The sequence below is a fragment of the Saccoglossus kowalevskii genome, chromosome 20, assembly GCF_978046115.1.
Source record: "Saccoglossus kowalevskii chromosome 20, keSacKowa6.1, whole genome shotgun sequence".
Classification (NCBI taxonomy): Eukaryota; Metazoa; Hemichordata; class Enteropneusta; family Harrimaniidae; genus Saccoglossus; species Saccoglossus kowalevskii.
The window spans coordinates 3740296-3756257 of NC_140660.1; the positions used below are offsets into that span (position 1 = coordinate 3740296).

The 15962-nt window shown below is 44.9% G+C and overlaps 1 protein-coding gene across 1 annotated transcript; it reads left to right on the forward strand.

The window, feature by feature from the left end:
• Positions 1 to 245: 245 nt before the first annotated feature.
• On the forward strand, positions 246 to 15960 carry LOC100367786 (uncharacterized). Its single transcript, XM_085494674.1, has 4 exons — positions 246 to 324; positions 8483 to 8638; positions 14327 to 14895; positions 15723 to 15960. The coding sequence occupies exons 2-4, from the start codon at positions 8498 to 8500 to the stop codon at positions 15958 to 15960; spliced, it is 948 nt and encodes a 315-aa protein (XP_085350800.1). The 5' UTR covers positions 246 to 324; positions 8483 to 8497.
• The last annotated feature ends 2 nt before the right edge of the window (positions 15961 to 15962 follow it).

Consider the following 15962-nt stretch of genomic DNA (forward strand, 5'->3'; position numbering starts at 1 on the left):
TTGACATTGACTGGAACATAAGACTGTCACCATAGCATTCTATGGTGACAGTCTTAGAGGACCGTCCATGTTGACGCAGCAATGAGACCAATGCGCAATAAACGATTAAAAATCATGCAATGTTCTGTGAAACACGACTCTCAACTAAGGTCGATAGATTGTCTATTGATTAAATACTCACCACAGTAACCACTGAGACGTAATTATTCGAAATAAAGCCCATTCATCCAAGTATTCTTGAAGGGTCATGTCGCCATCTCACACCGGACGCGGTCGGTGTCACGTGATCAATGTGACGTCACGTTGTTGTCATTACGTAATGCGGTGAGGAATTCCACCATTCTTCTCCCCAAAGATCCTTTCGGCTAGAACACCAAAAGTATATATTCGTAGAAATAGAACTTTGCATGGAAGATTGGGATTCCCCCACACTCCAAACACTGGCGGCGCCCTCGCTTTCGTTTCCCTCGTTCGAATGTTTGGTGTGTGGGATTTTTCCCGTTGACGCTGCACCTGAGCTGGGACAGCGCTTCCTGTGACGTCACAACGGATTCCCCAGCAGCGTACACAGCATTGTCCGATATTGCGTAAATAACGTGTGTTCATTTCAATCAACCGTTTCAAAAACAAAATAACGGTTTGAAACAATGTGGAGTTTGCAAAAATGTTAGTTGCAATTTTACTGTTTATGGCAAGACTTCTTTTACCTTTTAAAAATTGCTTATCACCTATTTCGAAAACCATCATGCAGTTTTCATCTGAAATCCATACCAACACATCGTGCTACAACATCGCTTTACTTCCGCACTGTAATTATTATGATCACTACCATTCGGAAAACTTCGGGTTCTGCCGGCATTACCATGCGGTATTCTGATTGGTTAATGGAGTTTTTGACCCATAGGGTCAAAAGACACATGCCGGTCAATTAATACGTCACAATTATCATGGCGGTCTTTGTTTTTCACCCAAGCGATCGAGTGATCAAAAATAATCGCTCAAATTTTACGTCTATTTCGTATAAAAAAATAAGTAACATTTTTTCATGGCATGACTGAGTATGAGGAATTATTGGTATAACCGGTGTATAACATCGCGAAGTAAGTTAAGTCACGTCGTAACTTTGATGATCGTTTGGAAGTTTTATTTGTTCGTTCATTACTGTAAATGTAAACGTTGTAGAAGCTGACGGTACGAATAATGAACAATGTTTTGAAGGAGAATGTTTTTGTAGTAAATAAGATCATGGAAGTCGAGAACATATTCCTGGCTGAAACGTTTCAATCGCGTTTCATTTAGCCTTTTACAATTTATTTGTTTGTTCTTAATAGTCTGCAGCATTTCCATTTCGATTTGACAATTTTTGACTCCCATGTGCGAAGCACATAATGGGAGTCTTTGCAGTTAGTGTGTCTGTGTGTGTGTGTGTGTGTGTGTGTGTGTGTGTGTGTGTGTGTGTGTGTGTGTTTGGATTGCTATATGTTGCGAGGACAAAAATACAGATATATACCTACTTCCGAGGACATACACACCTTCCGAGGATCTTTTTCATAGTCCTCGGAAAACATAATTTATATTAATAGTTAATTCGATTATTAATACGTTTTGCGTAGCTTAGGTTTAGTATCGGGGGAAGGTATGGTTCACGTTATATTAATATTAATATAATTGTACCATACCTTACCCCGATACTAAACCTAAGCTTCGCAAACATTTCTATGTTCAGTCACCGGATATTCAACTCTTGTTTAATTAAACTTAATTAAAATGCAATTCTCCATTGTATTGCATTGTAATTGAGTTTAATTAAACTCCAATTAAAACGCAACCCTATATAGGAACGCGTTTTAATCGAGTTCATATCGCAACTATATTAAAAGTTAATTCAACTATATAACTCACTGTGTCTGAAAAATGTGAAACTTGATCTGGCCTGGTATCACATATCAGGTCGGCCTTGAGTACTACTGCTAGTGCTTGTGAAGAGCTATAAATAGGCAGTTAAATCTACAGTGGCATACTTCACATCGTCTTCAAAAAGTGGGAAAATCGGCAGAATTTTTGCAGTCCTTTACATGGTTTTCAGTAATTTTGCAGGCACAATAGGACTCAATTGCACTATGGATAAGAACAGTAAGTAACAGTTGGCTATATCAGTGGAAATACTAGGAAATAATTGGCCAGTGTTTTGAACACATTAGAACACAATTGGCCTGCCTTGCATGCACATTGAGAAACAACTGCACTATGGATACGGATGGAAGGCAACACATTAGAACACAATTGGCAGTATATGTATACACACAAGTATACAACTGGCCTGATTTGAAGGTACATTGAAACACAATTGGCACTATGGATAAAAACAGTGAGTAGCAACTAGACATTGTACTGGGCCCACTGAGGTACAATTGGGTAGTGTTTTAAACAAATGTAGATGTAACTGGCAATGCTTCTAACTATTCATGACATAGTTAGCCTGGGCTAATAGGAACATTTAGTCACAATTGGCTGTGTTTCTGATGCATGGGGAAATAACTGGCATGTAGTTAAAGTATATTGAATCCCATATGGTTGATGTATTTTTGATACACAAAATTGACCTTGGGCTAAATACTTTATACTTACAAGTTTTTCTCTTTTTTTGCATAAGTGTGTGAGGAGCTGGAAATGTCACTTAGAGAGGTGGCTGCCTTGCAACTCAGCAATGAGGAGTCACGTATAATGAATTCTGGTGGCAGGACAAGGAGAGGCAGCAGGTTACAATTTACAGATAGAACCACCCCTTCTAGTGGTGAATCTACACCTAGTGAACCACCAGAAGAAATGCCAGTGGTTCGCAATCCTGAACATGCCAGTGAACCCCCGCAGGACATGGCAATAGATGTCAGTGACAGTGACCCACTGCAAGACAGGGTACATTTAAGATATACAGATAGTGGTAGAGCCACTCCTTTTAGTGGTACATCTACACCACAGGAAATTGAACCATTGCAGGACATGGCAGTAGTTAGCAGTGAACCACCACAGGACATGGCAGTAGTTGGCAATGAACCACTACAGGACATTGCAGTAGTTGGCACTAGTGAAGGTGGCAGTGAACCACCCCAGGACATGGCAGTAGTTGACACGAGTGAAGGTGGCAGTGAACCACCTCAGGACATGGCAGTAATTGGCATTAGTGAAGGTGGCACTGGCAGTGAACCACCCCAGGACATGGCAGTAGTTGGCAATGAACCACCGCAAGACATGGCAGTAGTTGACATGAGTGAAGGTAACAGTGAACCACCCCAGTACGTGGCAGTAGTTGGCACTAGTGAAGGTGGCAATGAACCACCACAGGACATGGCAGTAATTGGCAATGAACCACCACAGGACATGGCAGTAGTTAGCAATGAACCACCACAGGACATGGCAGTAGTTGGCAATGAACCACTACAGGACATGGCAGTAGTTGGCAATGAACCACCACAGGACATGGCCAGTATTGGGGGAGATGAGAGAAGCAATGAACAGACCAATGATGAGAGACATGATAGGGTGATTGCCGTCAGTGAAGAAAATGACCTGTCAGATGATTGCCTGGAGTCAGGGGAAGATATGGAAGTCAGTAGTGACCATTGTTTCCCCTCATCTTCTGGGGAAGATGTAGTGTCAGATGAAGACCCGCATGAAGGGCTTACCTTGAGATCACGTAGGAGAATAAGACAAAATGTAAATGTCAGAAGAATTGAAGACACATGGAAAAGAGGCCACAGGTATGAGGAGCCAACTGAATACATGCACCTTGGTTCTGATGACAGTTCTGAAAGTGAGGATGATGAAGGGTGGTCATCACACCTGAAACGTCACACTGGTTCAATGGAATTTACAGGTGACCCACCTGGCCCCAATGTTCCTTTGGATGAGAATGCAAGTGTCCTGGAAGCATTTCATACCATTTTTCCTACATATCTGATTAAAAAACTGCGCCGTGAGACAAACAAATATGCTCAATGGAGCCAGCTCAGAAAACGCAAGAGAGATAAATTTTGGCATGAAGTCAAAGATGATGAAATTAGAGCATTTCTTGGAATCCTTATCTTGATGGGTGTTGATCCAAAGATGGAAATTGGGGACTACTGGTCTAACCAGACTGCTCTTAGGAATGAATTTATAGCAGGAACAATGAGTAGAAATCGATTTCAAAAAATACTTCAGTATTTTCACTGCAATGATGCTGACAAAGATCCAGCAAATATTAGTGATCCTGAGAGACGTAGAATTGAGAAAAGTCGGGAACCAATGTATAAAGTACTTCCAGTCCTAAACAAAATTATGGAGTCTTCCCAAAATTCCTATAATCTCCACCAAGAGATAGTAATAGATGAAGCTATCATAGGTTATAAGGGGAGTAAAGCAGGTATCCCAACCGTATTTATTCATAGCAAACCAAGATCCAAGGGATTTAAAGTTTATGTACTTGCAGATGCAGTCTCTAATTACATAAGCTGTATCAGATTCATGACAGTATCTGCCATTACTGATAGAAAAGGGGATAGAAAAACCCATGATCTGTGTGTTGATATGATCAGCCATGTACAAGGGTTCAATCATATTTTATATACAGACAGTTTTTACACTAGTCCTGACTTGGCAATGACTCTGCTAAACAATCATCACACATTCCTTATTGGCAGTACTCGGCCAACCAGGAAGGGAATGCCAACTTGTCTAAAGGCAAGTGATAAGAATCCTGACAGTAAAAGGATAAAACGGCTTGAGAGGGGTCAATTTGTCTCAAGACAGAAAGGAGACTTGGTTGTAGTCGTATGGAAAGACTCAAAATTATTCACTGCTCTGACAACATGCAAGGAAGGTTTCAGGACCAGGGGAGAGAGACTTGTAAGATATGTAAAAAACAAAGAATCGCATAAAAGAGTGACCTACACAGTGCCAGCACCTGAGGTTATAGAAAATTATAACCAGTTTATGGGTGGTGTAGACAGAGCAAACCAGTTGAGGGCATATTACACCTCACAACGCCAAACCCACAAGTGGTGGAAATATGTATTTTTCTATTTGTTGGACACTGCCTTGACCAACAGTTGGATAATTTATCAAACCATAACCAATGCCAATCTGACACACAAATCTTATCAATTAAAGATTGGTATAGCTCTGGTTGGTGGTTTCTCTTCACGTAAGAAAGAGCTTGTCACTGCACAGCCATCAATTGACAGCTACAAGGGGCACACACTGGTGCGTGAGGCAGGACGTGGACATTGTTGTAGGCTGTGTATCAAACTAAATAGAAAGACAAGGAGTGGAGGCTACCACCTGAGCAGCTACAAGTGCAACCGATGCAGTATTCACCTTTGCAGGGACTGCTTCCTGCCCTATCACCATATTTCTACAGGGAAGTCAACTGTGTACAAAGAGACCCAGTATAATGAAGAGGATCAGGCAGAAGCCAGACTAAGGTGGGATGGCAGAGATCCTAGAAATCAAGAAAGACCAAGAGTGGGAAGACCAAGAAGAAGACAGCTTAGAAATTAGTGCTGGAACTTTTTGTTAGGATGGGCCCAAGGGTGGTGGGTGGTGTTGGGTAGGGTGATATTTATGCAATTGTAAACTGACCATGTATGCTTTATTTTGCAGGACTAATGAATCAGTGCAGTGTGAATATTATATATATATACCTACTAATCAGTGTATTTTTAGGTAATTAGATATTTCTGAAAACCAGACCAAATAGGACTCAATAAATAATACTCCATGCCAGTTTTTTTAAATGCACAGAACAACGCCTCAGTTGTCAATAACTGTGTGTGTGCTGTCCAATTGTTCATGAATGTGCTCAGCAAGACACACCATAGATTACTATGTGTGCCTACAAGCCTATCCAATTGTTCATGACTGTGCCTCTGTACTATGTAATTGTACTTAGGTTGTCAGCAAGCCACTCCATATCAGTTGTTATCTGTTGTGTACTTGGCCCAGTTATATTTGAGTAGGCAAGTGTAACCTGATCCAGTTGTGTATGAGTTTGTCAGTTAAAGTGGAAGTTAACGCAAAGTATCAGGGCTCTACCAAAACTATACACAATTGGCCAGAAAGGTCATACTCCCTTTGGGAGATAGAGAATTAAAAGTTAATCCAATGAAGTCCTCGGAACATATTGCAATACAAGTATGTGTGTGTGTGTGTGTGTGTGTGTGTATGTGTGTCCGTCTGTTCCACTGATATCTCAAGAACCATACATCAGTTTTTGATGAAACTTGGTGCATAGATGCTCTGGACCAATGCGCAGATTTGAGTAGGTTTTGGTAAAAATCCCATGCATATTAATTACCTAATTTGCATGATAATTAGCTGATTTTTGGCTGTTTCATGACTGTTCCACTGATATCTAAAGAACCACTCATTGGATTTTGATGAAACTTGGCACACTGATGCTCCAAACTAATGCGCAGATTTGATTAGTTTTGGGTAAAAATCTGTGCAATATTAATTACCTAATTTGCATAATGATTAATCAATTTTCGGCTTTTCCACTGATATCTCAAGTATTAATCATCACATTTCAATAAAACTTGGTACATAGATGTCATAGGACACTGCACAAACCTGAAAGTTTTTAGGGTAATATCAGTAGATATTAATTACCTAATTAGCATAATTAATTAATTTTCAGCTTTTGATATTTCAAGTATTAATTGCCACATTTCAATGAAACTTGGTACATAGATGTCATAGGACACTGCACAGACCTGATAGTTTTTAGGGTAATATGAGTACATATTAATTACCTAATTTGCATAATTAATTAATTTTCAGCTTTTGATATTTCAAGTACTAATCATCACATTTCAATGACACTTGGTACATAGATGTCATAGGACACTGCACAGACCTGATAGTTTTTAAGGTAATACGAGTACATATTAATTACCTAATTTGCATAATTAATTAATTTTCAGCTTCTGATATTTCAAGTAGTAATCATCACATTTCAATGAAATTTGGTACATAGACATCATAGGACACTGCACAGACCTGATAGTTTTAGGCTAATATCAGTATATATTAATTAGCTAATTTGCATAATTAATTAATTTTCAGCTTTTGATATTTCAAGTAGTAATCATCACATTTCAATGACACTTGGTACATAGATGTCATAGGACACTGCACAAATCTGATAGTTTTTAGGGTAATACGAGTACATATTAATTATCTAATTTGCATAATTAATTAATTTTCAGCTTTTGATATATCAAGTAGTAATCATCATATTTCAATGAGACTTGCTACATAGATCTTCTCGGATTATGCAGAGATCTAATTAGTTTTAATTGGATATTAATTACCTAATTTGCATAATGTTCCACTGATATATAAAGAACCACAAATTGGATTTTAAAGAAACTTTTAAAGAGAACTATGCAGAAACCCAATTAGTTTTTGGTAAATATTTATGCTTATTAATCTCCTAATTAACATAATTAATTAACACTGATATCTCAATTACTGATCATCACATTTGAATACAATTTGGTACATAAATGCTCTAGGACAATAGACAGACCTGATTAATTTTGGGTTAAAATTTGTTCATATTAATTCTCTAATTAGCATAATAATTCATAATTTTTTTGTTCTGTTCTGTTCATATTAGTTACCTGATGTACATAATTAGTTTTCAGCTTTTCTATCAATATCTCATGTACAAGTAGTTTTGAATTAATTTTTAATGTGTCTTCAATACTCTCAGCACACGGGAGTTCTTTCTAAGCTTTCTTTGATTTATCATTAAAGCCAGGGAGTCGTCACCTCCTCATGCGTCAGATGGCCATAGCGTGTCATTGTTTACAAACAAGCGTCTACCCATGAGCCTTTGCATTTTTAGCGTGTGTTGTTATCATTGCTTGCGACTCAATTCTTGCGTGTGCGCAGGTGATGACCCTCTCGGTTTATGAATTTCAGGTTTGCGTTGTGATAACTTTAACTTGGTTATATTATCAAGCAATGTACAATTGTGGTGCAGTTTAATGCTAGTGCATCTTCACCAGCCAAGGTTCATTTATTCGGCCATTGCCACATGGAGAGCATGTTTTCATTTACCAAACCTAACCGCACGATTCGGATGATGATGCTAGTGTGTCCGCTATATACATCCAAAACTCGTCTCATTCGCACATGTTAACGTGTGTCCTCATGGTAATGCTACGTCACTACTATATTTTCCCAATATTACAAAAAAAAACAATATTTATAAAAAGAAAATACAACTCGTTGGATAAAAGTACCAAAAACAAATTACAGTAACATCATAAAAAAAAATCCAGTTCAAAACAAAGTGAAAGAAACACATTTTGCATAGTAAATCTACCTACTCCTCCTCTTCATTCTCAATGTTTCTGATGGGCAACTTCTGACTCCAAAAAGTACTATGAAAGAAGAATGTGCACGGTTTTACATGGAATAATTTTATTTTCAGAGTGAGAAGACAAATATGGAAAAAACAGAAATGAAAGTCTTGGAATTGGATGGAAAATACCAGGATTCGGTGAAGCGATTTGCAGATGCTGAGAAGGAATTGAATGAACTGAAAAAGAAAATTAAGGAGGCTAAGAGACAAAATGAAGCACAGGAGGTAAGACACAAGTATTCAACCGGGTTGGGGTTCTTATAGTGCATTCTCTATAGGACTGATTTTGTTAGGACATTGGTCAAAATGGAATCCCCAAAGTCAAGTTGGGTTACCTCGGTGACTGCTGAAGGGAGAAGTACTGTAAAATACTTTATTTTCGCTTGGAATTTTTTTGCAATTTTCAGCGAAAGTAAATTCCAGTGAATATACATCTTTTTCTTTATTTTACATTCAGCTCATCAAAAATCAGTGAAAATAAATTCCATACAAAACACCCAAAAAGTCTTTTCAGCGAAAAATAATTCCAGCTAAAATAAAGTATTATCCAGTATTCAAGACAAATTCAAGATTCTATGTGGCTGTGACCTCTGAAATCACAAACTGAACTGTTGTAGCACCTGATTTCTTATTTTGAGGCTTTCTTTGTTTATAAAGTGAATTTCATTTTATCAAATTTCATTTTCAAAACCTTTAGTAAGATCACCTGTTGCATCATGGAAATTAGCATAATTAGTTGCATCGCACACCACTCTGGACCCAGAGGACACACCACTCTGGACCCAGAGGACACACCACTCTGGACCCAGAGGACACACCACTCTGGACCCAGAGGACACACCACTCTGGACCCAGAGGACACACCACTCTGGACCCAGAGGACACACCACTCTGGACCCAGAGGACACACCACTCTGGACCCAGAGGACACACCACTCTGGACCCAGAGGACACACCACTCTGGACCCATAGGACACACCACTCTGGACCCAGAGGACACACCACTCTGGACCCAGAGGACACACCACTCTGGACCCAGAGGACACACCACTCTGGACTCAGAGGACACACCACTCTGCACCCAGAGGACACACAACTCTGCACCCATAGGACACACCACTCTGCACCCAGAGGACACACCACTCTGGACCCAGAGGACACACCACTCTGGACCCAGAGGACACACCACTCTGGACCCAGAGGACACACCACTCTGGACCCAGAGGACACACCACTCTGGACCCAGAGGACACACCACTATGGACCCAGAGGACACACCACTCTGGACCCAGAGGACACACCACTCTGGACCCAGAGGACACACCACTCTGGAACCAGAGGACACACCACTCTGGACCCAGAGGACACACCACTCTTGAACCAGAGGACACACCACTCTGGACCCAGAGGACACACCACTCTGCACCCAGAGGACACACCACTCTGCACCCAGAGGACCACTCTGGACCCAGAGGACACACCACTCTGGACCCAGAGGACACACCACTCTGGTCCCAGAGGACACACCACTCTGGACCCAGAGGACACACCACTCTGGACCCAGAGAACACACCACTCTGGACCCAGAGGACACACCACTCTGGACCCAGAGGACACACCACTCTGGACCCAGAGGACACACCACTCTGGACCCATAGGACACACCACTCTGGACCCAGAGGACACACCACTCTGGACCCAGAGGACACACCACTCTGGACCCAGAGGACACACCACTCTGCACCCATAGGACACACAACTCTGTACCCATAGGACACACCACTCTGGACCCAGAGGACACACCACTCTGGACCCAGAGGACACACCACTCTGGACCCAGAGGACACACCACTCTGGACCCAGAGGACACACCACTCTGGACCCAGAGGACACACCACTCTGGACCCAGAGGACACACCACTCTGGACCCAGAGGACACACCACTCTGGACCCAGAGGACACACCACTCTGGACCCAGAGGACACACCACTCTGGGCCCAGAGGACACACCACTCTGGGCCCAGAGGACACACCACTCTGGGCCCAGAGGACACACCACTCTGGGCCCAGAGGACACACCACTCTGGACCCAGAGGACACACCACTCTGGACCCAGAGGACACACCACTCTGGACCCAGAGGACACACCACTCTGGACCCAGAGGACACACCACTCTGGACGCAGAGGACACACCACTCTGGACGCAGAGGACACACCACTCTGGACCCAGAGGGCACACCACTCTGGACCCAGAGGACACACCACTCTGGACCCAGAGGACACACCACTCTGGACCCAGAGGACACACCACTCTGGACCCAGAGGACACACCACTCTGGACCCAGAGGACACACCACTCTGGACCCAGAGGACACACCACTCTGGACCCAGAGGACACACCACTCTGGACCCAGAGGACACACCACTCTTGAACCAGAGGACACACCACTCTGGACCCAGAGGACACACCACTCTGCACCCAGAGGACACACCACTCTGCACCCAGAGGACACACCACTCTGGACCCAGAGGACACACCACTCTGGACCCAGAGGACACACCACTCTGGTCCCAGAGGACACACCACTCTGGACCCAGAGGACACACCACTCTGGACCCAGAGGACACACCACTCTGGACCCAGAGGACACACCACTCTGGACCCATAGGACACACCACTCTGGACCCAGAGGACACACCACTCTGGACCCAGAGGACACACCACTCTGCACCCATAGGACACACAACTCTGTACCCATAGGACACACCACTCTGGACCCAGAGGACACACCACTCTGGACCCAGAGGACACACCACTCTGGACCCAGAGGACACACCACTCTGGACCCAGAGGACACACCACTCTGGACCCAGAGGACACACCACTCTGGACCCAGAGGACACACCACTCTGGACCCAGAGGACACACCACTCTGGGCCCAGAGGACACACCACTCTGGGCCCAGAGGACACACCACTCTGGACCCAGAGGACACACCACTCTGGACCCAGAGGACACACCACTCTGGACCCAGAGGACACACCACTCTGGACGCAGAGGACACACCACTCTGGACCCAGAGGACACACCACTCTGGAGCCAGAGGGCACACCACTCTGGACCCAGAGGGCACACCACTCTGGACCCAGAGGGCACACCACTCTGGACCCAGAGGACACACCACTCTGGACCCAGAGGACACACCACTCTGGACCCAGAGGACACACCACTCTGGACGCAGAGGGCACACCACTCTGGACCCAGAGGACACACCACTCTGGACGCAGAGGGCACACCACTCTGGACCCAGAGGGCACACCACTCTGGACCCAGAGGACACACCACTCTGGACCCAGAGGACACACCACTCTGGACCCAGAGGACACACCACTCTGGACCCAGAGGACACACCCCTCTGGACCCAGAGGACACACCACTCTGGACCCAGAGGACACACCACTCTGGACCCAGAGGATATATACCACTCTGGACCCAGAGGACACACCCCTCTGGACCCAGAGGACACACCCCTCTGGACCCAGAGGACACACCCCTCTGGACCCAGAGGACACACCACTCTGGACCCAGATATATACCAATCTGGACCCAGAGGACACACCAATCTGGACCCAGAGGACACACCACTCTGGACCCAGAGGACACACCACTCTGGACCCAGAGGACACACCACTCTGGACCCAGAGGACACACCACTCTGGACCCAGAGGACACACCACTCTGGACCCAGAGGACACACCACTCTGGACCCAGAGGACACACCACTCTGGACCCAGAGGACACACCACTCTGGGCCCAGAGGACACACCACTCTGGGCCCAGAGGACACACCACTCTGGGCCCAGAGGACACACCACTCTGGGCCCAGAGGACACACCACTCTGGACCCAGAGGACACACCACTCTGGACCCAGAGGACACACCACTCTGGACGCAGAGGACACACCACTCTGGACGCAGAGGACACACCACTCTGGAGCCAGAGGACACACCACTCTGGACCCAGAGGGCACACCACTCTGGACCCAGAGGACACACCACTCTGGACCCAGAGGACACACCACTCTGGACCCAGAGGACACACCACTCTGGACCCAGAGGACACACCACTCTGGACCCAGAGGACACACCACTCTGGACCCAGAGGACACACCACTCTGGGCCCAGAGGACACACCACTCTGGGCCCAGAGGACACACCACTCTGGACCCAGAGGACACACCACTCTGGACCCAGAGGACACACCACTCTGGACCCAGAGGACACACCACTCTGGACCCAGAGGACACACCACTCTGGACGCAGAGGACACACCACTCTGGACGCAGAGGACACACCACTCTGGAGCCAGAGGACACACCACTCTGGACCCAGAGGGCACACCACTCTGGACCCAGAGGGCACACCACTCTGGACCCAGAGGACACACCACTTTGGACCCAGAGGACACACCACTCTGGACCCATAGGACACACCACTCTGGACCCAGAGGACACACCACTCTGGACCCAGAAGACACACCACTCTGGACCCAGAGGACACACCACTCTGGACCCAGAGGACACACCACTCTGGACCCAGAGGACACACCACTCTGGACCCAGAGGACACACCACTCTGGACCCAGAGGACACACCACTCTGGACCCAGAGGACACACCACTCTGGACCCAGAGGACACACCACTCTGGACCCAGAGGACACACCACTCTGGACCCAGAGGACACACCACTCTGGACCCAGAGGACACACCACTCTGGACCCAGAGGACACACCACTCTGGACCCAGAGGACACACCACTCTGGACCCAGAGGACACACCACTCTGGGCCCAGAGGACACACCACTCTGGGCCCAGAGGACACACCACTCTGGGCCCAGAGGACACACCACTCTGGACCCAGAGGACACACCACTCTGGACCCAGAGGACACACCACTCTGGACGCAGAGGACACACCACTCTGCACCCAGAGGACACACCACTCTGCACCCAGAGGACACACCACTCTGGACCCAGAGGACACACCACTCTGGACCCAGAGGACACACCACTCTGGACCCAGAGGACACACCACTCTGCACCCAGAGGACACACCACTCTGGACCCAGAGGACACACCACTCTGGACCCAGAGGACACACCACTCTGCACCCATAGGACACACCACTCTGGACCCAGAGGACACACCACTCTGGACCCAGAGGACACACCACTCTGGACCCAGAGGACACACCACTCTTGAACCAGAGGACACACCACTCTGGACCCAGAGGACATATACCATTCTGGACCCAGAGGACACACCACTCTTGAACCAGAGGACACACCACTCTTGAACCAGAGGACATATACCATTCTGGACCCAGAGGACACACCAATCTGGACCAAAAAACAATATACATCTTGGGCTTCTCTATTTAAGCCTAAGCTCACACCAAATTTGCTTTCTGGATTAAAATTACAATGGATAACAAAAGATAGATTAACATAGTAAACAACATAAACATTAGTGTCCCATAATTCATTGGTACAATCCGTGGGTTTTCCAGGTTCCCCTTGAAATATCACCAGACAGCAATGTGTGGCATTAGTTAATGACATCATCTATATGGAAGGGTTAATACTATGTGACTCCAACCGATGCTCATATACAGCACCTAATCACCTAGCTTCACGTCACAGCATGTCTCCCCCTCGGCCACCTGACATGTATGCTTAATAACCAAACTTATTATGTACAGAGAGCATAAAGCCCGTTCAAGCTGATCCACACCACACAGCTAAGTCATAAGGGCAATGACCCCTCAGATCTGACTGGTGAGACTGAATGGTGCAGCTTAATTATTTTGTTGTTAATTAATACATTTTTGTTAATTTCTTGTATTTCATCAGGAAGAGACAATGCTTCTGAGAGAAGAATTGAAGAGAGAAATTAAAGAAAAACAAGACAAAGATGAAGCATATGTGAGTCTGCTAAAACAGGTTGAGAATTCTAACATGTCACTGAGAATGCCAGAAAGCATCAATAACAACAACGCCCCAGCAGCCAATCCTTTTGAAAACATGTTTATAAACCCGTATGTTGACGAAGCAAGAGAGTTAGGTAGACAACACGAAGTAGTAACTAGGGGAATCCACTACAATATGCACAGTCCCCGATCGATCCCACCACCAATCCCACCACCGCGCCCACGCCCTGGTTACGTGATGCCAATGGTGCCACCAACAACACCAGACCTGCTACCAGAGTGCTTTGGAGCTGCAGCGACATCCGCTCCCTTACTGCCACCAATGCGTCCGACTGTATTACCACAAGCCAAACTAGCTGCTGTCAAGAACGAAACACGTACCGCTGCTGATGCAGCTGATCAGAGTGACAGTGATGTGTATGATGAACCCGACGCTGTGACTCCACAAGAAACGGTCACAATACAAGTTGACGGGCACGTTCCAGAAGAAAGGTACAAATTTCTAACTCATCAGTAAGATACATTAGTAATCCTTGGAGATTTAAAACTTACTTGTAACTTACTTCGTAAATAAGAAAAGTGGTTATCAAACTTTTACATATTACTGCCATAGACCCAAACACAAAAGTGGTGGAGTCAAAAAATTGGTAAATCTGAAACAGTTCTAAACTTCTAATTTTATAAAAAAGTATTTCTGACCTCTCTTATTTTGTTTGGCTTCAGTTTATTATGAGGATATCCGAGAATTCACAGTCAATTTTTCCCAATTTATATTCATCCAAACACATTCGTCCCAATTTATTTTCATTCTAATTCTCATTCGTTTTAAAAAGGTTTCGTCCCATTGCCCTTGTACAGCCTTAACATGTGCAGGGGGTTGTCGATTTCTACGTTAGCGTGCAATGAGTTGTCAATTTCAACGTACATGTACATGTGTGCTTTTACAATGTTTACCATTGTTTGGCACATTAATTATACTATAATCATGAAATTATATTGACAGGTTTCTATTTTTGTCATGCTCTGTAGTGCTTCTGCAGCCAAGAAAAACATTGAAAAGTGTTCACATGTAACGTCCAAACCTTGAACATGGCAATGTTGGTGACATAGCTTACCACGTTTAGGGGAAAATTTGGCTTTTGAACATTTGAACGAGTGTTGATAAGTTTCGGCAAATTTTATTGTTGTTAGTGCTATTTGTATAATATTGTGAAGTTTCAAATTTCAAAAAAATCAGATGAACTTGAGAAATCTAGTTGCCACCAAGATGTCTTGAAAACCTGACTGATCCATTAATTATTGTCTTTATTATCTTTTAGAGATGACGTTGCTACTGAATTCCACGATGCGCAAGAATTTTCCGCTGACAGGGCTGCTAGATGGTGCCCAGAATGCAATCTTCTCTTTCCTCCTTCGTGTCCTTCTGATACATTTGAGCAGCACGTACAGAGTCACTTTGGACGAGTATGTCCGATGTGTCGCAAACAGTTCCCGAAAGACTCGTGTGATCAGGACGCGTTTGAAGACCACGTGCAGACTCAATTTGAACGAAAATAAAT

Coding starts and splice junctions, on each gene's coding strand:
- LOC100367786 (XM_085494674.1), top strand. CDS start 8,498: ATGGAAAAAACAGAAATGAAAGTCTTGGAATTGGATGGAAAATACCAG. Junction 8,639..14,326: donor GACAAAATGAAGCACAGGAG/GTAAGACACAAG, acceptor GTATTTCATCAG/GAAGAGACAATGCTTCTGAG. Junction 14,896..15,722: donor GGGCACGTTCCAGAAGAAAG/GTACAAATTTCT, acceptor ATTATCTTTTAG/AGATGACGTTGCTACTGAAT.